The sequence below is a fragment of the Aspergillus brunneoviolaceus genome, assembly GCF_003184695.1.
Source record: "Aspergillus brunneoviolaceus CBS 621.78 unplaced genomic scaffold BO95scaffold_108, whole genome shotgun sequence".
NCBI classification, from domain to species: Eukaryota; Fungi; Ascomycota; class Eurotiomycetes; order Eurotiales; family Aspergillaceae; genus Aspergillus; species Aspergillus brunneoviolaceus.
The window spans coordinates 38,608-59,493 of NW_020290838.1; the positions used below are offsets into that span (position 1 = coordinate 38,608).

The following is a 20,886-nucleotide window of genomic DNA, read 5'->3' on the forward strand; positions in this document are numbered from 1 at the left end:
TGTTTCGGGCAAAGGAAGAGTCCTGCTTATAGTCCCTTGGGTACATTTTCTCTTGTTTTCATACCAATCGGATCTCGCGATTCTCAACCTTCTCTTTCCTGCTATTTTCCCTTTGCCGCCATGACCACCTTCACGAAGCTTAACGACCAGGATGCGCCTAGTATTTCCATCCATCCAACAAGGCGCATTTCCAAGATCAACCCCAACATCTATGCTGGCTTCACAGAGTAAGCTCCCGGATTGGTTACAGCCCCAGTGAAATAGTGCGGCTAACACCTCCGAAAAGGCATATGGGTCGATGCATCTACGGGGGCATCTACGACCCGGGAAACAAGCTGTCGGACGAGAATGGTTTCAGAACAGATGTGATCGAGGCCCTGAAGGACCTAAACATCCCTGTCGTCCGCTACCCCGGTGGCAACTTTATGGCAACCTACCACTGGATCGATGGTGTTGGCCCCAGAGAGAACCGGCCGTCCAGGTATGTTGTCGCTGCCTTGAATGCTTCACTTTTTTTGCCTTCCTATCGTGCCTACTGTCTTTCGATCACGTTTCATTTATTTGTCTTTGACTTTTGTCTCTGTTTTGGATTGCTTCGACTGGCATGTCCCTTTTGTACTGACTGCGAGCCTGCCCTGCTTAGGCCCGAATTGGCCTGGCTGGGGACAGAGACCAATCAATTCGGAACAGACGAGTTCATGAAGTGGTGTGAAGTACTCGGAACCGAGCCCTACCTCTGCCTGAACTTTGGAACTGGTAAGTGACCGACTTTTCTCATTGTCGAAAAGCCTTACTAATCGTATTATAGGTACTCTTGATGAAGGTATATCTCCCCCCATAACTTTTAGCCTTCTGGTTAGGGCCTCAAATCTAACACATTCATGCAGCACTTGCTTGGGTCGAATACTGCAACGGCACCCGGGACACTTACTATGCCAACCTTCGCCGGAAGAATGGTCGTGAGGAACCATACAACGTAAGTCAAATAGTCCATGCCTATAATTCTTTATATGTCATTCTAATCAATCCAGGTGAAATACTGGGCCCTCGGGAACGAAGTCTGGGGACCATGGCAGGTTGAGCAAATGACTCAGGAAGCGTACGCCCACAAAGCCTACCAATGGGCCAAAGGTAGCTAGCTCCTTGCATCTCAAACATGACTACAAGATGATTCGAAGATACTGACAATGATCGAACTTAAAGCTCTTAAGCTCCTCGACCCTAGTCTTGTCCTAATTCTCTGTGGTCAAACCGGGTTTGCCTCGTGGGATCACTACACCTTGAAGCACTGCCTTCTCCCCGCTCACTCCGAGCTCTCCACCAGCGCCGTGCCCTTGATCGATATGCACAGTATCCACCTGTACACGACCTCGGATTCCCACCTCCCCAATGTCACCGCGCCGCTGGCGGGCGAGCGGGCCATCGAGATCACCTCCTCGCTGATCGACCTCGCCATGATCGAGAACAACGTGCCGCCGTCCCAGCCCCGGCCCACCATCTGCTTCGACGAGTGGAACGTCTGGGACCCGATCCGCGCCGAGGGCAGCAAGGGCGCCGAGGAGTCGTACACGCTGTCGGACGCGCTGGCGGTGGCCGTGTGGCTGAACGTGTTCGTGCGCAAGAGCAAGGACGTCGGCATGGCGTGCATCGCGCAGAGCGTCAACGTCATCTCGCCGCTGATGACCTCGCCGGACGGCATCACCAAGCAGACCACCTGGTGGCCGCTGTACCTCTTCTCCAAGTACATGCGCGGCTGGACCATCAGCACGCACCTGGCCAGCGCGACCTACGAGGGCGAGACCTCGCCCAAGTGGGTGCGCAGTGTCAAGGACACCCCCTGGCTGGACGTGAGCGCCACCCTCGGCGAGGACGGCTACGTCAACGTCGCCGTCGTCAATATCAGCGAGGACCGGGACCTCGAGACCCGGCTCGACGGCCCCACCGGCCAGGTCGCCGTCTTCACCGTCACCGGCGACAACCTCGCCGTCAGCAACATGAACGGCAAGCAGGAGGTCGGCGTCACCGAGAGCACCTGGGAAGCCACGGGCTCCTACGTCTTCCCCAAGCACTCCTTCACTCTCCTGCGCTGGAAGGCTGAGTAAAACAAGCCCATCCCAAAACAAACCAACCTTCGCATCTTTCCCCTCCCAAACCCCAAATCCAACTGCGAAATTAGATAGAAACGAAACGGCCACCCCCAAGTCAATGACAATATTACATCCTCATTCATATATAGCATTAAAAACCCACGCAGTACATAAATCCCATCATATTATCATACCATCGAGGCCCGCAACGAGCAAACACAAATCATAACCATCATCCACACCCATCCAAAGATCCACCCCAGCACTTCAACCATAGTTAACATTATGGACCGTCCCGCTCTCATCCACATGGATATTCAACCTGTAATCCCCCGCCAATGTCAGCCACATCTTCCCAGACACGACCCCCAACCCTCCCCGCCGAAAACGAAAAAGAATCAACCTACCGATCAGGGTTATGATCCATGGTCGTCGCATCCCCCGGCTTAACGATCCGATGAGTCTCCGGCAGGTCTTTCTTGGCGAATGACTACACCAGTTTAAGAGGACGGTTAGCGTTCGTTCTATTTCCCCCATAAGTCTAGATGTTGTTGCTTAGGGTATGGTCCGGTTTCAACTGGGTCATATCGCCAAGAAACTGTCCAGGGCCAGGGCCAGGGCAATACAGGGTGGAGGAGGGGGGAGGGGAAGCTCACGTTCACGTCGCTCGATCCCTCGGTGACGGTCTTGCCCATTAGTTTGTGCGACCAGTCATCCTGGCTCGAGCCGCCGCTGGTGTTGTTGATGCCGGGGATGACGAGGGGCATGGTGGTGTTTTGTTTTGTTTTGTTTTGTTTCCGTTAGGTGGCTGTGAGAGATATATCTATTGAGGTGGAAGAGGGGTTATGTAGTGATGTGTTGAAGGGTTGAATATTCCTAGTTTAGACTTCTAAGTGATTTGAAGAGAAAATGGGAGAAGAGAGGGGTTAGGCTGCGATGTAGAAGTGAGAGTTTAAATATATTTAGTTTGGGAGTATAGAGCCTGCCTGCCTGTGAGTCGACTTGACTTATCTGAAATGACATCATAGTTGAGATGACGGATGGATGTGGCGTCACCTCTACAATCCGGGGTTAGACACGGTATAACTACTACGAGTAAGCATCTGCATACAGCTATGTAATTACCTGGTGGTTCACGTGCTTATGCACGGAGACGGTTTTGTCTAGCTTGGTATTGGCGCAGAAAGTACTATGTAAGAGGACTTCGCAGATCAAGAATCGATTCACTTATTACCGGACTGTACCGTAGCTTCTACATGGAATTGTTAAGGATAATCTATAGTCACTTGGTGAAAAGTAGTTTGCATGGCCCCACTACTCATCACCACTTCCCCACAAGGCATAATATGACAGGCAGGCAGGCAACGACGCCGCATCGCATTATTGCATCTCATGCACACTCCTCAAACACCGCTCAAGCCTCTTCCCACGTTCCTTCTCACGGACCAAAGTGGCCTTGACAAATGAACGAATCGCGTCCCGCCCAATCTTCTCTCGCCAAGAAGTCCAGCCCGCGAGTTCCCCGACCACTACATCCTTGTTCCACGTGATCTCGCGAGAGAGACGCGCCACTTGCGCTTCGGATTCCTGGATCTTGCTCTCCAACTCACGGACGGACTTTTGTCGCGACTCTTCTAGTCCGGGAAAGTTGAGGTTGAATTTCCGTGGAAGAGAAGACGAGAGCAGGGACGAGCGAGATCGAGAGAGGTTTCTGTTCGTGGAAGCTAGATTGGAAATGAGCCCAATTGGGCGGGAGAGGGAGGCGAGAACAGCTGTGGTGTTGTTGTCAATGGAGGTGAAAGCGGCGACAAATTGGAGTAGCGGGGATGAGTCAGAGGATGAGGTTGAGAGACATAAAGCGTAGCGGATAAATGCCTCGACATGAGACTGAGGGAGTGCCTGCGTCGGTTCCTTAAGAGTAGAGATGGAGGTGGAGCAGAGAGCTAAAGCGTCTGCCATATCAGACGCAGAGTTTTGCAGAGCGTGGCCACGACGAATCAGACTGCGAGTGTTCACGTGAATGGCACGAACCATGTCTTGAGCATGCGAGACAAACTGTTCGGTCTCTCTCATACTTTCCGGGGTGACTGGTGCATAATCGTCCATGATTGACTCCGCAAGGACTTGGGCCTTCCGGTGCGATCTGTCGGCCATCATGTCCGGCTGCAGCTCCGGAACAAGAAAGAATTCCCAGAGCATTTCGTGGGTCGCGAAGGTCGGATGGGATAGTAGGGCTTTCAGAAACTTGTCCAGTTTTTCTTGCATATCATGAAGCACGGAACGAGACGGCTTCGAATGGATCTGAAACGGGCTGCGGAAGTCTGACAATGATGGCATATATGAAGCGGGATGCTCGGTCGAAAGGCATCGGGCGAGGTTCTCAAAATCCGAGAAGGTGCGACGACATGTCGTAACGGTGTACGTTGTGCCTGACGCAGGTCGAGATTCCTGGGAGTCTGCAGTCGGATTAGGCGCACCGGATTTTAGAATGAATCTAACAGTTGCATCTTCAACAAAGTAGGAGCGGACAACGGTCGTCACTCGGCCCGACTGCTCATCATACACGGAAGGAGGCGTAGACAAAAGTATGAGATCATCAATGCGATTGCGAACCTCATCGTCCTTTGCCAACTCGACGGCGGTTAACCCGCGACTTTCTTTGAGGTGAACATCTACTCTAGCGTCTGCAAACAGTATTCGGACTTGGTCGATGCGTCCGTACTTACTCGCCATCATGAGTGGCGTGAATCTCTTGTCATTTGTCGCATTGGGGTCACAATCACATCCTTGTAAGATCCGTACTGTAATTTCGGGATCACTAACGATATGAAGCAACGTGTTGCCTTTCGAGTCGATATGTTCGTCAAGACGCAGGGGTCTGCCGTCTCCTTGAGCTTTCTGGGCTGCGTTCAGGGCTTCGATCACCATTGATTTATAATCAGGATGGTCGTAAGAACGGCACAAGGCGAAGAGTGGTGTTTGTCCATGCTTGTCCCGTTGGCACCATGGGAGGAGCCCCTCAAGCCTATGCATCACTGACGGGGTGCTGAACAAGTAATGAGCAACCGTACGTCCATGCATATCGGACTTCTGCATGTACGATGCGATAGTGTGCTTATCAGTCGCACTGAAAAGGTAATCCACCAGAATGTCCACAATGTCAGTGTGAGCAAGCTGGACTGCAGCACTCAGCAGTGTTGTGCCTTCTGTGTTCGAATCCTCAAGGATATCTTCCAGAGGGTAATACTCTTGCAGGCTAAGTAGGTATTTCAGAGATTCCGGTTGGCGACTTTCGACCGCCATCATGGGAATTGAATCGCCGGAAGGATCCTGCGTCCTGGTCAGAGTCTCAATAGAGCTATCGCCTTCGATTGCGCTGGTGATGGACTCCAATGTAGTTGTCCGGGATATGAGCGATATGGCAGATGACTCGGACAGGCTACGCACGTCCATTGAGACTTTCTTGATGGGACGTCGCACTTCGATTGGAGGCGAAATGTTCGCCCATGTCTGGAAGGGAAAGACGTGGGAAAGCGGGGGGGCTTCAGAGTCAGCACCAGGGGCTATCGTTCCATCATCGCCAAATGAATTAGACACGCCACCACGTATTGGTAAAGGCAAATGGGAAATAGGGCTCGAGTCCTCGTCGTCTCCTGTCTTGAAAGCCACCACCCTTTCTTCAGGTTCACAAGGGATGTCATCAATAGATTCTTGATCCCCGTTCGGTTCCAGGATTGCCTTCATGTCAACAACGCGCCCGTGCTTGGTGGCATTCCATAAGCGTTTGTTCCTGACACTCGCTCTTCGAAGGCCGGCGGAATCCGTTACCAAATAAGTAAGAACAGCCTCAAGCGTGCTCAGTGCATAGCCCATTTCACCACTGTCAACATCATCAATATAGATGAAGTGTTGCATGTACATCAAGCGGGCCTGTAGATTCTTGATTTGAGATCTTATTACAACGACAAGCAACAACGAGACGAGAATATCTGCGTTGATGGTCACAGGCGCAAATTGCTTTTCTGACGAGTGCGACTCTGTTCTGTCATAGCTGCCAGGGTAGGACAGGATCTTAACCGTCTCAAGCAAGGTATTCAACATGTCGTGAGGGCACTTGGCATCGAGCATTTTGCGGAATTCTTCAACTGCTCTGCCGAGCCTTTGCAATAACTCCCGCTTGCCCTCCCGTCCCCCTTCCACCGCAATACCCACTTGAGAGATGTCAACATATTCCATGTACCGGATTCGGGAGTCTAGTTCGGCATCCTCCGGCAGTCGAAATTTGCAGAGTCGAGGGAAGAGTAAGTTTTCATGCACCTGCTCCGCCACATAACGTTCAATGAGCCGTTCGACTAATGGGCCAGTAAGATCGGTGGTGGCGCCGAGGAAAGACAGCTGTTGTTTGTCCACCAACCGAAACAAATCAATGGCAGCAGTAACCGCTGTCTCGAGGCTGCGACGCATTAAGTCTTCGTCATCCTCGAAGTACTCCTCGGAATTGAACGGAAGTCCTTCCCTGCTGCGTGTGGAGCGAATAGAAGCAGCCTCATTGAAAGATGATTCACGGTTCTGCTTGCGTTCGTAGTCTTCAAACATCACAGGGGATCGCGATGGTGGTGGAGGTAGAGGTTTTCCGAGTTCTTTCCCAAATTCCTTGAACAGCCGTTCCAAGCCAGGTTGCATCTGTCTAGCGATCATCGGAAAGTTTGCCAGCAATTCTCCGAATGTTTTGATCTCCTTCTTCTGTGGTGAGGAGACTGGCTCGCCGGATTTGATTCCATTGCCCACGGCATTGATCTTTGGTTGTGCCCCTGGCACCACAGCAGTAATGATCCTTCCGGGGTCAAACGAGCCGATCAATGGGCGGGAGATGTAATAAATAAGCCATCGCTGGGAGTCGTTGCTGTTGGGGTAATACAACGCATCAGACACCAACTGAGCTTGGCTTAGGGACTTGAAACCTTGAGAGACGGACAATTGTTTAGCGCAAACAGGATCTCAGATCTGGAAGGGGTCTCCTTCTACCTTTATTGCTGTAGACAGAATTCTCCTTGATAATCACGGTGCGACCATTTACCGTTGTCACTTGCTTGGCCTTGCCTCTGCTGTCCCGTATATTCGAGTCATCCTTCCCCCCACCAGTCCCGGTAGCGACTGGTATACGCAAGGTATGGCTCCCAAGGAATTCTTCCGAAACAACCAGATCCGAGTAGTAGAGGGAGGACTCGCGGTCGCGCGACCCGACGAGAGATTCTGTCACGGGCACGAGGAGGACCTATACGACAAATTGTGAGAACGACGGGCTGGGCATGTGAGATGCGGGCCAAGCTGTCCGGAACGGAAACATACATGATTCTCGATGGGTATACACTGGCCCGGAACAGTGCTTCGGAAGAAGGCACGGAGGAAAGGATTTAAAGGGTGCATCCAAACGGTCTTGGACGACGGCCCGGCTCAAGGTCTCTGGCACTCATCAAGCCTTCTAGACCGGTCTCGTAGAGAGAGGGGGGGGAGGCGATCTCCGCTGCTGGATCGTCACAGATGAGCAGCTCCGGCGCATGCGCCCGCAGGTGACAACGAAGCCTTTATCAACAACGATTATGCCGGGAATAGTACGCTGTAAGGGAGAAGACAGTGCTGGAATGGTGTCAGAGATGCAAAAACGAAGGAAACGCAGCTGTATGACGATTGCAAGGCAGGAATGTGGTAAAGATTCAGCCAACAACAGCTTTCACGGAGGGTGGCAGCCCGGGGAGCTCTCCGCGCTAGACCCCTTTTGGGTATCCTCCACATTTACCTCCTACTGTAACTAACTTAGTAGTTAGTACTTACCTACAGGTAAGTTGCAGTACCTGGTATCTTAGATTCAGCCTGATAGTGAATACCTAGTACTATGTAGTATGTAAGAAGTAGAAAGCAGTCCAACAATCAACTTGGAAGTCTACATAGTATTGTCTGTATTTACACAGTTCATATTGGTTTAATGCATATAGAAAATGTCCCAAGTCGCAGTAATAGGCTGACAATAGATAGTATACATAGGCGAAAATAGGCGAAAAAGGCGAAAAGAGAACATCGTCGGTAGCGCAAGGCCTCATCGTCTCCCGATCAGGTTGTCGAGACGGTAATAGTTTCAGTGCTGTGAATCTGCAGCCAATCTCGTTGCAAGCACTGAGAAGAGAGACGCTCTTTTCAATCCAGAGAACTCCACCAGCATACAGACCTGGTGTATTACAGCATTGTACCCTTGCTCTTTCCCCGCCAGCTAATCCGGGCCCTGATATTTTGCGTCGAGTAAAAAATTATAGCTCCAGACAGAACTCCCAAAAGCGGCGAATCTCCTAACCCAGTCTCCGTACATGTCTGCTTCTCGTTCCACCAAATTTGACGCGGGTGCAATCCGATACGCGACAGATCGTGCCTCGAATGTTCTTCCCCTCATTACCCAGCAAGACCTTGGTGAAAGCGTCCCGGCCAAGTCCGAAGTCGCGGAAAACGAGTGTCATGCGTTTGATCTCCATCATATATCCCCGTTCCTGCATCTGGGCAAAGAAATGAGAGGTCAACTGGAATGCCGGGTCGAAACCAGCACGTCCACCTTTGCGAAAACCAAGATGACCGCAGCTGAGAGACATCATCGGATTGCCGTTGGGCCGAGTCAAGGTCAAGATCGTGTTGTGCTTGTGGGAATAAACATGGAGATTGTAGGGAGGAGACCGGTCGACATAAGGTTGCCCGACCATCTCGGCTTCCAGGCTACCTTGCAGCTTCTGGAAGCTGTAGGTTGTCTTCTCAGAAGACCGGCTGAGGCCTGTAGAGCCGAAGAGATCATCGAGCGTAGAGGCTTGGTTGTCGGAGTTGGCAACCTTGGGTTTCGTACCCAGAATCTGCCTTTCCAAGTCACGGGCCTCTCCAGAGGTGTTCGCCGGTTTCGCCGGAGTCGATGAGAATGGCCTTATCGAACTGAGAGGAGAAATCCGAAGCTGAAGAGGTCTGCCGATCGACGGCAGCGCCCTCGTGAGGGCACTGACAAAGGATGTGTTCATCTTGGTGTAACTTGACGCGGAGGATGTTGTTGCTGCGCAAAGGCGCTTTGCTGATTGAAGGACGATTCTGGACCGACTTCTCGGTGAACGCGATGGGGTACACGACTAATTGATCACCGGAAGAGCGAGAAACAAGATGTCGACCCGATGCAATGAACTGAAGGCAAGCGTTGGTTATGGGCTGTAGGCGCTGTACACACTGCCGAGCGGCGCAACACTGGGCCGGAACGAAAGGGCGGCGGAAGAGGGCCGAATTTTATCGATGCTTGGCATTTTCGCATCTCGACTTTTTCCTTTCCCTTTAGAGCAACTGCCGACATCGCTTCTTCCTCTTCCCCAGTTCACTTCTACCCTTCCAACCTTTCCCTTCCCTAACCCATTCGGGGCCTTTTTCTTCATATAAACCTCCATCTTTCGGGACCTTGGGTTAATTATAGTCTTGGTGGTTTATCTTCTGTATAGCATGATCTCCGCTACCAAAATGTCCGCCACCGCGCGGGCGGCCACTTTACGGACCTATGTCCCGAGCCTGAAGACTGCTTACAGCCAGCACTCCTTGGTGCAGACTTGCTCCTTTTCGACATCGCCAGCAGTACGGAACATTCCATCTCTGAATCAACAGCGCACAACACTCCCTCACCTTCTCTCTCCCTACGCCGCTCTGCCATTGACCAGGTCCTTCCATGTTGCCACCCCCCTCAGACAGCAACAGCAGCAGCAGCAGCAAGAAAAGGAGAAACAGTCAGAGGAATCGAGCGAGGGAAAGAGTGAAGAACAGAAGGAGGGCGAGAAGAAGGACGCCCCTCCTCCCCCTCCCCATGGCGACAAGACTCCCTGGCAAGTCTTCAGGGAGACTCTCCAAACCGAGTTCAAGGCATCAAAAGAGTGGAATGAGTCGACCAAGGCCCTCGCGTCCTCCGCTCACCAGTTCACTGAGAACGAGAACGTCAAGCGGGCTCGTGCCGCCTACGAAGCTGCCTCTGGGGCCGCGACTTCCAAGACTTCCACCGCGTTGAAGCACACCGGCAAGGCCATCGGCAAGAGCGCTTCCTGGACGTGGAACACGCCCGTGGTGAAGGGTATTAGAAAGGGTGTCAACGCCACTGGTTCCGGAATCGAGAAGGTCACGCGACCTGTTCGCGAAACTGAGGCTTACAAGACTGCCGTTGGAGGCGTGAAGGATGCCATCGATGACGGCAGCAGCTCTCGCTATGGTGGTTGGGTCGAGAAGGAGGAGCGCCGGAAGCAGAGGAAATTGCGCGAAGAGATGGAAGCCAAGTCTGGTCGTCGCAGCGAGCCGATGGTGGAAGATCCCAAGTGAGTCATTTCTCTTGTCATCCATTAACCACCTGCATCTGACATTTATGTTTCTTCAGCGCGGGAACCAACGTCACACTCCACAAGGACGCTGCTTGGAAGGAGTCGTGGCGTGATTTCAAGGACTCGAACCCTATGATGCAGAAGCTCTTCACTCTCAAGAACACCTACGACGAGTCGGAAAACCCTCTCATCACCACTGCGCGCAGCATTTCGGATCGTGTCGCTGGTTTCTTCGCCGAGAACGAGACGGCTCAGGTCATCAAGAAATTCCGCGAGATGGACCCCAATTTCCAGATGGAGTCATTCTTGAGGGAGATGCGTGAATATATCCTGCCCGAGGTCCTCGATGCCTACGTCAAGGGTGATGTCGAAACCCTCAAGCTCTGGCTTTCAGAAGCTCAGTTCAACGTCTATGCTGCACTCGCTCAGCAGTACACTAACCTCGGTCTCAAATCCGATGGTCGTATCCTCGATATCCGTGGAGTTGACGTCTCCCATGCTCGCATGTTGGACCCCGGTGACATTCCCGTGTTCGTTGTGACCTGCCGTACACAGGAGGTCCACGTTTATAAGAACGCGAAGTCTGGTGAACTCGCCGCCGGTATGGAAGACAAGGTTCAGCTGGTTACTTACGCTATCGGTCTCACTCGGATACCTGAGGATGTCAACAACCCGGAGACCCGTGGGTGGAGATTGATCGAGCTGCAGAAGGCTGCTCGTGACTACATTTAAATCACCCTCAACCGGCTCTCTTGACTTAAACCACCCTGCTCCTTTCTCAACAATATCTCCGTTGTTCTGATCATCGGTCCATGAATTTCTTATTTACTCTTCTCGAATGTTTTGATATCATATCCGACTGTACAATATTGACCTTTCTAAATAGAGGCCAGGCGGAACTGGCGCTTCATGAACTGCAACTACCTGTGAATGTAACTTGATTAATCACGCACAAATTCCCCCCTTCCGTTGGCCAATTCGTTTCAGGAAAGATGCTGGCGAGCTTGCTATCTCTGGATTCGGGAGTTGTTGTCTCAGAGAGACCTTGATCGGGCACAAGAGGCCCGGGTTACTTGTTTCTTTTCGGCGTTTCGGGGCGTCCCGTGTTGTGTTTGGCAAAATCCTCCTCCACTCATCTGATGATTATTTTTGCATCTGCGTCAGTACTTAGCTCAGTTCCCCTTACCCTTTACCCAGTTTCAGCTGAAGGACCGCCTCTTCAGGATGAAGATCTTACAGAAGCTCTTTGAGGCCAAACTCGGGGCTTGATGCCTCAACGGCTTGGGCTTACAGATCGAGGCTCGTCGAAGAGTTTGTGAATATAATGTGAAAAAGAATATTACGCTTCTCACTCAGAAGTGTGCGTATCGCTCATCAGTCTCTATTCTCCTTCTCGAGATCAGAAAGGTCCTCAAGCTTGTTACAGAAAAAATGAAGCTAAATGCAGCCAACGAGCTTAGTGAATTTGAAGGAAAATATTCTTTCGCAAGTGATGGAAAATAAAAGTTGCACGGGCGTCAGAAGATGGTTTTAGTCATTACTGGCCTCCCCGTCCAGCACCGCCGCCCATCATGTTCCGGGCCCTGATATCACAAGATTAGTGTCTGTCCACTTTAAGCAATGATAGGGTGAGAACCTACATCTCGGCAATGCTTGGGTCACTCATCAGAGAAGACATATCGGGCATACCACCTCCGCGGCCAAAGTTCTCAGCCATCTGTCTGAGCTGGGGGTTGCTCATGAGGTTGTTGAGCGCATCGGGGTTGCTCATCAGGTTTTGGGCCATGCTGGCGAACATGGGATTGCTCATGATAGAGCTAAGATCGGGCATACCGCCGCGGCCGGCGCCGCCGCCACCACCGCCTCCGAGCATGCTAGCGAGGGAAGAGAGATCGGGCATACCGCCGGCACCGCGAGAGGCGCCAGCGGCATCATCAACGGCGTCAGAGGGGGGCTCCGCACCGCGCTGCGACTCCTCGATCTTTCTCTTGGTGGTCTCCAGACCCCGCTTCATGGCCTCGCTGCCGCCGTTACCCTCAGCCTCGATGCCCTTCTCGTAGGCCTCGAGGGCACCGTGGTAGTCGGCCAGGTCGAAACGAGCCAGACCCAGACGGCTCCAGGCCTTGGAGTACTTGGGGTCGACGGCGGTGGCAAGCTCCGCGTCCTCAACCGCCTTCTCGTGCTGTCCGGCGGCGGAGTAGGCAGCAGCCCGGTTGGAGAGGTAGATGGGGTTCGAGGGGGCGATGGCCAGAGCCTGGGTGTACAAGTCGATCGCACTGCTGTAGTCCTTGCGCGCCATGGCGGCGTTTCCCTCCGACTTCAGCTTGTCGGATTCCGGAGTGGGAGCGCCGCTCTGGGGCTTCCCTTCAGTCGCAGCACCGCCGGCAGCGGGCTTGTTCCGCAGTTTCTCATAGACGCTGTAGATGCTGGCCAGAGACTGTCCACCAAGAGCATCCTTCACAGCCGCCTCGTCGGAGGAGTCAACCTTGAACGTATCCGCGATGCAGGACTGGGCGATCTCGATGGATTCGGCGTCATCGGCACCGAGAGTGCCATCCTTCAAGCTGGCACCTAGGAAGTCGATGATAGCAAGCGCCAAGCGCTTCTTGGACTCTGTAGGAGCCTAGATGATAAGACACGTCAGAAAGTAAGTTGAGAAGGGAGTGTATGTAGTTGAAACACTAAAAGGGGCCCACGTACCATGATGTGAGCAGATTGGGTATCAATGCGAAAGGGGAGGAGATTATCTTGCTGGCCAAAAGAGTCGGCGGGGAGGCGGAATTTAGGATGCGGGGGCCCTTAGTCTTGTTTGGTTTGTTTGCTTCGGGAGCTTACCTGCACGTGATAGCCCCCGTGCTCTCGACTGCCCTCCAGCTCATATTAACTTCCGGTACGACAATCCATCAAATCTACAGCGCAGTCGGGACAATTACTGGAACGGACATGGTCGGCAGATACGGGGGAATCTCTGTCTCGAGTCCGGCAATCTAACGTTCTAGCCTCAACCGAAGATGACTCGATGTGAAGCTGCTCCTCTACCCCGTGACTCTCGCGCCTGCACCGAGCCATGTACTGGCCCTATGGAGTCCCCCGGGTCTATGCGATCAATGGCCCTGGAATACCGGTTCTCACATCTGACGACGACGAATCCCTGAACTACGATAATCCTACGGCACAGGAGGAGGCGCTGAACATTGAAAATGCCCGTGACAAACCGGCCATTGCGGAGACGGCGTGGGCTGACGAGCCTCTTGCCGGCCTTTGTGTCTCTCGCAGTGGTTATATGTTTGCGACAACGACCAGTTCGTCGATCGCTCTCTGGCAAACAAGAGTAAGTGAAGCTTTTGCTGATCTTGCTGGGTAGAGCGTGCATGTTGACGGGTAATATAGCCTACCGCCGTTGTTGCTGCCGTTGCTCGGTCCGCCTCTTCGCTGGAGAACTATGGTCCCAACGTGGCCCTTTTGATGCATCCCGACTCGAATATACTTGTTGCTCAGACGCTGAACGGATATCTTCTTACCTATACCATCGCTGTTAGCCCTAATACCCGTGTATATCAACAGTTCTTTGATCAATCTACCTCGACTTCAACCCGCCGCCAGACGCTCGCTCGGTTAGCCGCGGAGGAAGAGGCCACTGGCGTTCGAGATGTCAGCATACGTTTCCGAATGGCTATCAAGATAGAGTCGGGAATCGCCAAGGCCCTCGCACTTGATAATGAGCTCGTTGTCGCAACTGTCAAACCTGCGGCCATCCAATGCATTCGTTGGAACCCGGATGCGGACGGCTCGCAAACCAAGTCAGAACTTCTTAGTCGGATTCTGGGGGTTTCAAAGCGCACATCAATCACGGACATGGTGTATGATCGTGCTATCAACCTGCTGATATGGGTCACCAACGAGGGACAGGCGTATGCTGTGCAGCGAGCCCCAGAGGACTCGGATGACTCCAGGAAGTTGTTCCAAGGCCATTGCTTCCATGACCCCAAGAATGATGGCGAGAGAGCCGTCAAGGTAGTAGTTAATGCACGATTTTCTCTGCTCACAGTGAGCTGCGCCAACGGAGAGATCCTAGTCTACACAGCCAAGGACTACCTGGGCAATGTTCCTCTATCGCACAAACTACAACTCCCGGCTTCGCCAACCACGACGGGCAGTGTTACATTTATGAGCTATTCGCCAGACGGCTATTGCCTGTTTGCTGGGTATAAGCATGGTTGGACAACATGGAGCGTTTTTGGGAAGTCGGGAGAGAGTAGCTTTGCGGCGGACCGATCTCTTGCTAACTCAAACGGCGAGAACTGGGTGACTGGAACCTCTCATGGTTGTTGGATCGGTGGAGGGTCAGAAATCATACTTACAGGCCAGAACGACCGTCGCTTGTGGATTCTGGAGACAGCACGGAGCGCTTTGACAGGCTGTTATTCGTCTGCGAACCTGGCTAGAGGCCTGCTGCAAACTGGAACCGAGGTTATCCTCTACCGTGGCCATGATCTACCCGATCTTATGACCATTTCGGGGAAGGACTCGCTGTGGCATCATGCTCAATATCCTCCGAGTTACCTTCACTCACAGTGGCCGATTCGCTCTAGTGTTGTCTCACAGGATGGGAGATATGTAGCTATCGCGGGCAGACGAGGGCTTGCACACTACAGCGTCAACAGCGGACGTTGGAAAGTGTTCGAGGATCCCAAGATTGAGAATTCCTTCGCGGTACGCGGGGGCATGTGCTGGTACGGACACATTCTGATCGCCGCCATTGACAATGACGGATCTTACGAGGTAAGTGTGCCATCGATGTCTGATCGCGGCTATACTGATCGACTGCGAAGTTGCGGTTGTACTCGCGGGAAATGCCTCTCAACAATCAATCCATCCTACACATTGAATACCTACCTTCGCCAGTCGTCTTTGTCGGAGCATCAGGCGAGGACTCGCTGCTCGTTTATACATACGACAATATTCTTTATCACTATATCATCAATTCAGCTCACTCCCGAATAACATTGGTGCCCGTTGGGCAGATTGCATTTCATGGGATTGTGCGCGCGCCAACCAGGGTCCGGGCAATCAGTTGGATTTTGCCCGAAGACCAAATGCGTAAGTGTGCCAGCACCTTGCGAGAGCTAGATCTAATAAAAAGCGACCAGGGAACGGCGACCCTTCCCAGGATGTCAAGGTGGCATCTGTACTTCTTTTGGTTGATGGCAACTTGGTCCTGCTACAGCCATCGTTCTCGGAGACTGGCGATTTGAAATACGACATGCGGGTGGTATCCCACGATGTCGAATACTATATCCTGATGCGAGATCAATTATCGTTCAACTTTGCGCCTGTCGACGAGTCCCTCCCGGCCAGTCCATCGGCTGAAATGGCCTTGAATATGTACCGCAGCGACTTTTCGTTGAGGGACTCGCTATGGACGTTTTGTGGGAAAGAGCTCATCGCCTGGGGGGATGTGCAGGACGTTCTACAGCGGGAAGAGGCATCCAAACCCCTGGAGGTACCCCTGGACTTTTATCCGCTGTCTGTTCTCCTGAACAAGGGAATTGTGCTTGGTGTGGAAGCCGAAATGACCCAGCGACGCGATGTCACCTTCTCCGTGCTGAAGTTCGCCATTAGGGTGAGTTTCCACCCAGTGACGCCGGTGCAGCACTAACTCTGCTAGACACACCTCTTCCTGCCGTACTTCCTTCAGCACAGTCTGACACAGCGCGACATGCCTGCAGCGCTGTCGTTGTGCCAGCACTTCTCCCACCTATCCTACTTTCCGCACGCCCTCGAGATCCTCCTTCACCACGTCCTGGACGATGAGGTCGACAACCAGAGCCGCGACAGCAAGGTCGACGACCCCTCCCTGAAACACGAGCCACTGCTGCCGATAGTCATCTCCTTCCTACAAGCATCGTTACCCACCAAGGTGTACCTGGACGTGGTGGTCCAATGCACGCGCAAGACGGAGTTGCGCTCCTGGCGCACCTTGTTCACCTACCTCCCGTCGCCAAAGGACCTCTTCGAGCAAGCCCTCAAGCTCGGGTCCCTCAAGACCGCCGTGGGGTATCTGCTGGTGCTGCAAGCCTTCGAGGATGATGCGGACGACCACGACGCTCCGATCGAGGACTACGTGGTCCGGCTGATGTACCTGGCCTCGAAGAAGAACGACTGGGACCTGTGCGCGGAGCTGGCGAGATTCCTGATCGCCCTGGACGAGACGGGGGAGATGTTACAGCGGGCGGTGACCCGCGCGGGGCTGAGGGATGGAGGGCTCCAGCTGCCCGGGGCGGGAATGGGGATGAACGGGTCCAGCACGAGTGTGAAGGGGCTGGGACTGGCGATGCGGACGCCGTCGTGGTCCTCGCTATCGCCGACGTCGCCGCTGTCCCCGCGGCCTCCCGAACTGGAGTGATCACATCCGGTGTAAAGTTAGAATCTCGGAGGATATGTATATACGAGCCTTTCCCCCTCTCTCAATCCCATGAACATCAAACCCCAAGAACAGAGAAATCCAATGCATCCATTCAGCTGCAAAGCAATGGTATCAAGAATACAAGCGTGCACTCATCTTCGACATAAACAGTAACCGAACCCAACCACACCCTCACCATCTAAACCCCTTCCCTGATCCCCGGATCTCCCCCCGCCCCCTCCAACCCCTCTCATCCCAGTTGGTGAAAAGTCTAATCCAAAGCCATCCTCCAAAGACCATCCCCAAGATAATGCCCCTCATCCAAAACGACCCCCTTCCCCTTCGCCTTAATCTCCTCGGTCCCGACCTTCAACACCCCGACCAGACAAACCGTCTCCTTCCCCTCGGCCTTAACCGCCACCACCTGCCCCGCCTCCACCGCATGCTCGGTGTCCGGCAACTTCCCGCCCGCCGACGTCAAGCCCGGCGCCATGAGCGCCGCGCCCGAGAGCACGAACCGGATGGCGCCGCGATCGATCTGCACCGTCGGCAGGGCGTCCGGGTAGGCGTGCAGAAGCTTCAGATGCGGGATCGGCGGGCCGTCGAGCGGTTGGAAGAAGAGCGGGGTGGAGTCGATGCTGTAGAGGGTGGCTCTTTCGGGGCTGTTTTGCTTTTTGATTAGCTGACTTGCGGGGTGGGGGGGTAGCTAGGCTGGGAGAAGAAGAAGGGGGGGTCGCGTACAGCTTCACGGCATCCAGCTGGGCTTTCTTGGGCAGGACCTCCTCGATGTACGGCTCGAAGCCCGGGTAGGTCTCCAGGAAGCGTTGGCGCAGGGCGCGCTGCACGCTGGATTTGACTTTCGAGCGGTTGCTCGGGGGGATTCTGTCACGTTACCGAAATATCGAATCATTAGCTTGGGGGTTTTATACAATGGAGGAAGTAAAGGGTGCTAGGAGGGATCGGGAGTTCGGTGGGCTGGCTTGTAGGTGGTTTGGGAAAAGGTAGGTAGGTAGGTAGGTAGGTAGGCGGGGTAAGAATGATTTCCCTTGAGGAAGGATTTCTTTGATTGTATTGGTGGAAGCGGGGGAATTGATGTTGGAAATTGCGATCATTGTAGGGAAATCCTGTCCCTCCCAACTGCAGAACGAACTCACTCTTTCTTGAACATGGTGTCTGATGCTGTGGATTCTCGGAACCTGTTGTTGGGATCGCGGCGGCGGATGGCATTATCTGCAGGTGGGCATTGCGGGGAAGGCGACGGGTCACGTGTTTCATACACACACACACACTCTCTCTCTCTCTCTCTCTCTCCCGCGCATCCTCTGTTTCCCAACTCGACGAGCACGTCGATGGACATCATTCAAAGTATGAGTAGTCCACTGCTTGGGCGCTTCTTTCACGTAGGCTTTTGGCTGTTCCTGTTGATTTCTATTGACCCGTGCAGTCTAAGCTACGACTGATGGTGCTTTGGTCCATGAATGAGCCATCTTTTCCTTCCAGCTCGTCCTAACCCCCTCATCTTTGTTGATTGTACCTCCGATCGTATCATAATGCGTAGATCCTCCTAGAGTTAAATCATACGAAAGGCGAGGGCGAGAAACAGCGTGGTCCGTATCAAACACATCACATCACTTTCAAGGCAATAATGCAGAAGGTAATTGGTTATACATGGAACAGACCGCAAGTAGTTCTACCACTAGCCAGTGACGCAACCAGCATCCCGTACAAAACCGCGTCCAGAGCCGTGTAGGAACCTACGTGAGTAGCTCCTGAAGTAGGTGAGCTGCCAATCTGGTGAGATATAGCGTTTGATGCAGTACTTGTAGCAGACTGGCACAAGCAGCACCTTTTCTACATACACATTTACTCGGACACAGTCAGTTGATAATTCATAACAATTTCATTTTTAATTGCTACAAGCCGTTTTCACCCGACAACTACATCTAGCTGCGAGCAGCACCGGCCTTGATCAGCAGGATGTCGCCGTCCTCGACGACGTAATCCTTGCCCTTGGTCATGATCTTACCGGCGGCCTTGACGGCGCCTTCGTCGCCGTACTCACGCAGGGTAGCGTAGTTGTACACGATGGCCTGGATGAAAGTCTTCTCAAAGTCGGTGTGGATGACACCGGCCGCGGCAGGGGCCTTGATACCCTTGCGGATGGTCCATTGACGGACTTCGTCGGTACCAGTGGTGAAGAAACTGGCCAAGTTCAACGACTGACGCATGGTGGTGATCACCTTGGGCAGGGCGGACTTGGTGTTCAGGCTCTTGCACTCCTCGAGGGCGGCGGCATCGTCCTCGAACCGGGTCAGGCGCTCCTCGAAGGAAACGGAAATGGGGATCAGGGGATCACCCGGGGAGTTGGTCTTGATCCACTCGAACACCTTGGGCAGGTACTTGTTCTTCTGGCGGATGTAGTCCTTCTCGCTCAGGTTGACCAGGTAGACAACGGGCTTAGCCGTCAACAACATGAGAGGGTTGATAGTCTCGACCTATAGAGCGACACTGATTAGCACTCTATTTCCATCACGCGACATTCGGTATGAATAGCGATAAAAAAGTAAATCATCAGATAGGATTTTCTCTCAATGTGGCCTCTGCGTTGTAAATAAAATGAGGCCACTCGACGAGCTGGGTTATATTCGAGCGATGCTCTTATTCATCATAATAATGGGTAGGAGGGCTGGAAAAAAATTGCCAAAGGGGAGAATGATAAAACGTACCTCCTTAGGGCCCCATTCACCCTTGCGGACATCCTTGCCCTCGCGCAGCCACTCGAGGACCTTGGCAACAGTGCCCTCCTCCTCGCGCAGCTTCTTCATCTCCAGAGTCTGACCACCACGCTTGGTCTGCTTCTGGAGGGCCTCGAGCGCCTTCTCGACGAACTCGATATCCTTGACGCGCAGCTCCTCGCTGATGATGTTCAAGTCACGAACGGGGTCGACGTCACCCTCGACGTGGATGATCTCAGCATCGTCGAAGCAACGAACGACCTGGAAGATGGCATCGACGGCACGGATGTGAGACAAGAACGAGTTACCGAGACCAGCACCAGTGGAGGCACCGCGGGTCAGACCGGCGATATCATACACGGTCAAGTTGGCAGGCACCACGGACTTGGGTTTGTAGTGCTCGCACAGCCAGTCGAAGCGGTCATCGGGGACGATGACACGAGCTTCCTCGGGGTCGATGGTGGCATAGGGGAAGTTGGCGGGGTTACCCAGCGTAGACTTCGTGATAGCCTGGAAGAGAGTGGACTTGCCGACGTTGGCGAGACCAACCTAGAAAGATGTTAAACCATCTTGTGTTCCTTAATTCCTACAAAGGATTGTGTGGGAATTATGGTGTTGACGGGAGAAAAGAAAGGAAGAAATTTTTTTCATGCATGGGAAGCGAGGTTAAATAGGGTAAGGGGAACGGATAAAAAATTCGGAAGGCTGGGAGGGGCAGCAGAACGGGCAGGGTCAAAAAAAGATTTGGGAAAAAGCAGAAAGGAAAATTAGTCGGTGGGGTCAATGCTCACATACGATACCACTCTTCAGGTTATTTCCTGGGCGGCCCAGAAGGACCTTCTCTTGCACGACAGCCTTCTTGGGGGGCATTTTGGAGGATTTCTTCTTCTTGCTGGAATAGGACCGGCGGGAGAGGAAGGAGAGCGGGGAGGAGAAGGAGAAGGAGGGGGAGAAAGCAGAGGTGGAAGAGGAGGAAGAGGAGGAGGGGTTGAGGAAGAGAGATTGAGATTGGATCAGGCGCGAGGCCAAAGCAGGACCAGCTGCGGAGCGATGGAAGCGGAATGAAAGTAACAGCAGGTGGCCCGGCTGTGAAGGAGACGTGATGACGATGCCCACCAGCAAAGCTGTGGGCGGAAATTGGTGGTTTATGAGTAGGTAGAATTGGAAAAGATCTTTTACAGGCTTTACAGGCCCAATTGGTTCCCAATTGAAGATGAGTGGTTAAGCAACAACACCTGGAGCAGCAAGCAGTATGACGCTTACTTCTCAGGTTGTGTGCGGTGGAGAGACGC

The 20,886-nt window shown here is 53.1% G+C and overlaps 7 protein-coding genes across 7 annotated transcripts; 3 read left to right on the forward strand and 4 right to left on the reverse strand.

Annotated features, from left to right (window-relative positions):
- Window positions 1–120: 120 nt before the first annotated feature.
- BO95DRAFT_376166 (alpha-N-arabinofuranosidase) lies at window positions 121–2,102 on the forward strand (the record flags this gene model as incomplete). Its single annotated transcript, XM_025583186.1, has 7 exons — window positions 121–227; window positions 287–481; window positions 644–756; window positions 809–823; window positions 888–976; window positions 1,032–1,131; window positions 1,204–2,102. 7 exons carry the CDS (start codon window positions 121–123, stop codon window positions 2,100–2,102), a joined length of 1,518 nt encoding a protein of 505 aa, XP_025436700.1.
- Window positions 2,103–2,354: 252 nt separating this feature from the next.
- Window positions 2,355–2,854, reverse strand: BO95DRAFT_457595 (uncharacterized protein; the record flags this gene model as incomplete). Its single annotated transcript, XM_025588490.1, has 3 exons — window positions 2,355–2,409; window positions 2,495–2,577; window positions 2,744–2,854. 3 exons carry the CDS (start codon window positions 2,852–2,854, stop codon window positions 2,355–2,357), a joined length of 249 nt encoding a protein of 82 aa, XP_025436701.1.
- Window positions 2,855–3,303: 449 nt separating this feature from the next.
- On the reverse strand, window positions 3,304–7,775 carry BO95DRAFT_400931 (putative VPS9 domain protein). The gene is made up of 3 exons (XM_025583852.1): window positions 7,437–7,775; window positions 7,113–7,362; window positions 3,304–7,048 (listed from the first exon to the last, which is right to left on the reverse strand). Exons 1-3 carry the CDS (start codon window positions 7,512–7,514, stop codon window positions 3,468–3,470), a joined length of 3,909 nt encoding a protein of 1,302 aa, XP_025436702.1. The 5' UTR covers window positions 7,515–7,775; the 3' UTR covers window positions 3,304–3,467.
- Window positions 7,776–8,028: 253 nt separating this feature from the next.
- Window positions 8,029–9,349, reverse strand: BO95DRAFT_448144 (mitochondrial 37S ribosomal protein uS11m). Its single transcript, XM_025587785.1, has one exon. The coding sequence runs from the start codon at window positions 9,131–9,133 to the stop codon at window positions 8,429–8,431; it is 705 nt and encodes a 234-aa protein (XP_025436703.1). The 5' UTR covers window positions 9,134–9,349; the 3' UTR covers window positions 8,029–8,428.
- Window positions 9,350–9,596: 247 nt separating this feature from the next.
- On the forward strand, window positions 9,597–11,185 carry tim44 (protein translocase subunit TIM44; the record flags this gene model as incomplete). Its single annotated transcript, XM_025583187.1, has 2 exons — window positions 9,597–10,450; window positions 10,510–11,185. 2 exons carry the CDS (start codon window positions 9,597–9,599, stop codon window positions 11,183–11,185), a joined length of 1,530 nt encoding a protein of 509 aa, XP_025436704.1.
- A 2,335-nt stretch (window positions 11,186–13,520) lies between these two features.
- Window positions 13,521–16,978, forward strand: BO95DRAFT_400945 (RIC1 family protein; the record flags this gene model as incomplete). Its single annotated transcript, XM_025583853.1, has 5 exons — window positions 13,521–13,784; window positions 13,844–15,235; window positions 15,286–15,553; window positions 15,604–16,076; window positions 16,122–16,978. 5 exons carry the CDS (start codon window positions 13,521–13,523, stop codon window positions 16,857–16,859), a joined length of 3,135 nt encoding a protein of 1,044 aa, XP_025436705.1. The 3' UTR covers window positions 16,860–16,978.
- Window positions 16,979–17,269: 291 nt separating this feature from the next.
- On the reverse strand, window positions 17,270–20,464 carry BO95DRAFT_376250 (GTP-binding protein YchF; the record flags this gene model as incomplete). Its single annotated transcript, XM_025583189.1, has 5 exons — window positions 17,270–17,729; window positions 18,014–18,047; window positions 18,820–19,354; window positions 19,586–20,143; window positions 20,390–20,464. 5 exons carry the CDS (start codon window positions 20,462–20,464, stop codon window positions 17,270–17,272), a joined length of 1,662 nt encoding a protein of 553 aa, XP_025436706.1.
- Window positions 20,465–20,886: the final 422 nt, after the last annotated feature.

Excerpts from the sequence above, each read along its gene's own strand:
- BO95DRAFT_400931 (XM_025583852.1), bottom strand. The coding sequence starts at position 7,514 with ATGCACCCTTTAAATCCTTTCCTCCGTGCCTTCTTCCGAAGCACTGTT. Across the intron at positions 7,363-7,436 it reads GTATACCCATCGAGAATCAT|GTCCTCCTCGTGCCCGTGAC; the intron begins GTATGTTTCCGT and ends TTTGTCGTATAG. Across the intron at positions 7,049-7,112 it reads TTCTGTCTACAGCAATAAAG|GTTTCAAGTCCCTAAGCCAA; the intron begins GTAGAAGGAGAC and ends CCGTCTCTCAAG.
- BO95DRAFT_448144 (XM_025587785.1), bottom strand. The coding sequence starts at position 9,133 with ATGAACACATCCTTTGTCAGTGCCCTCACGAGGGCGCTGCCGTCGATC.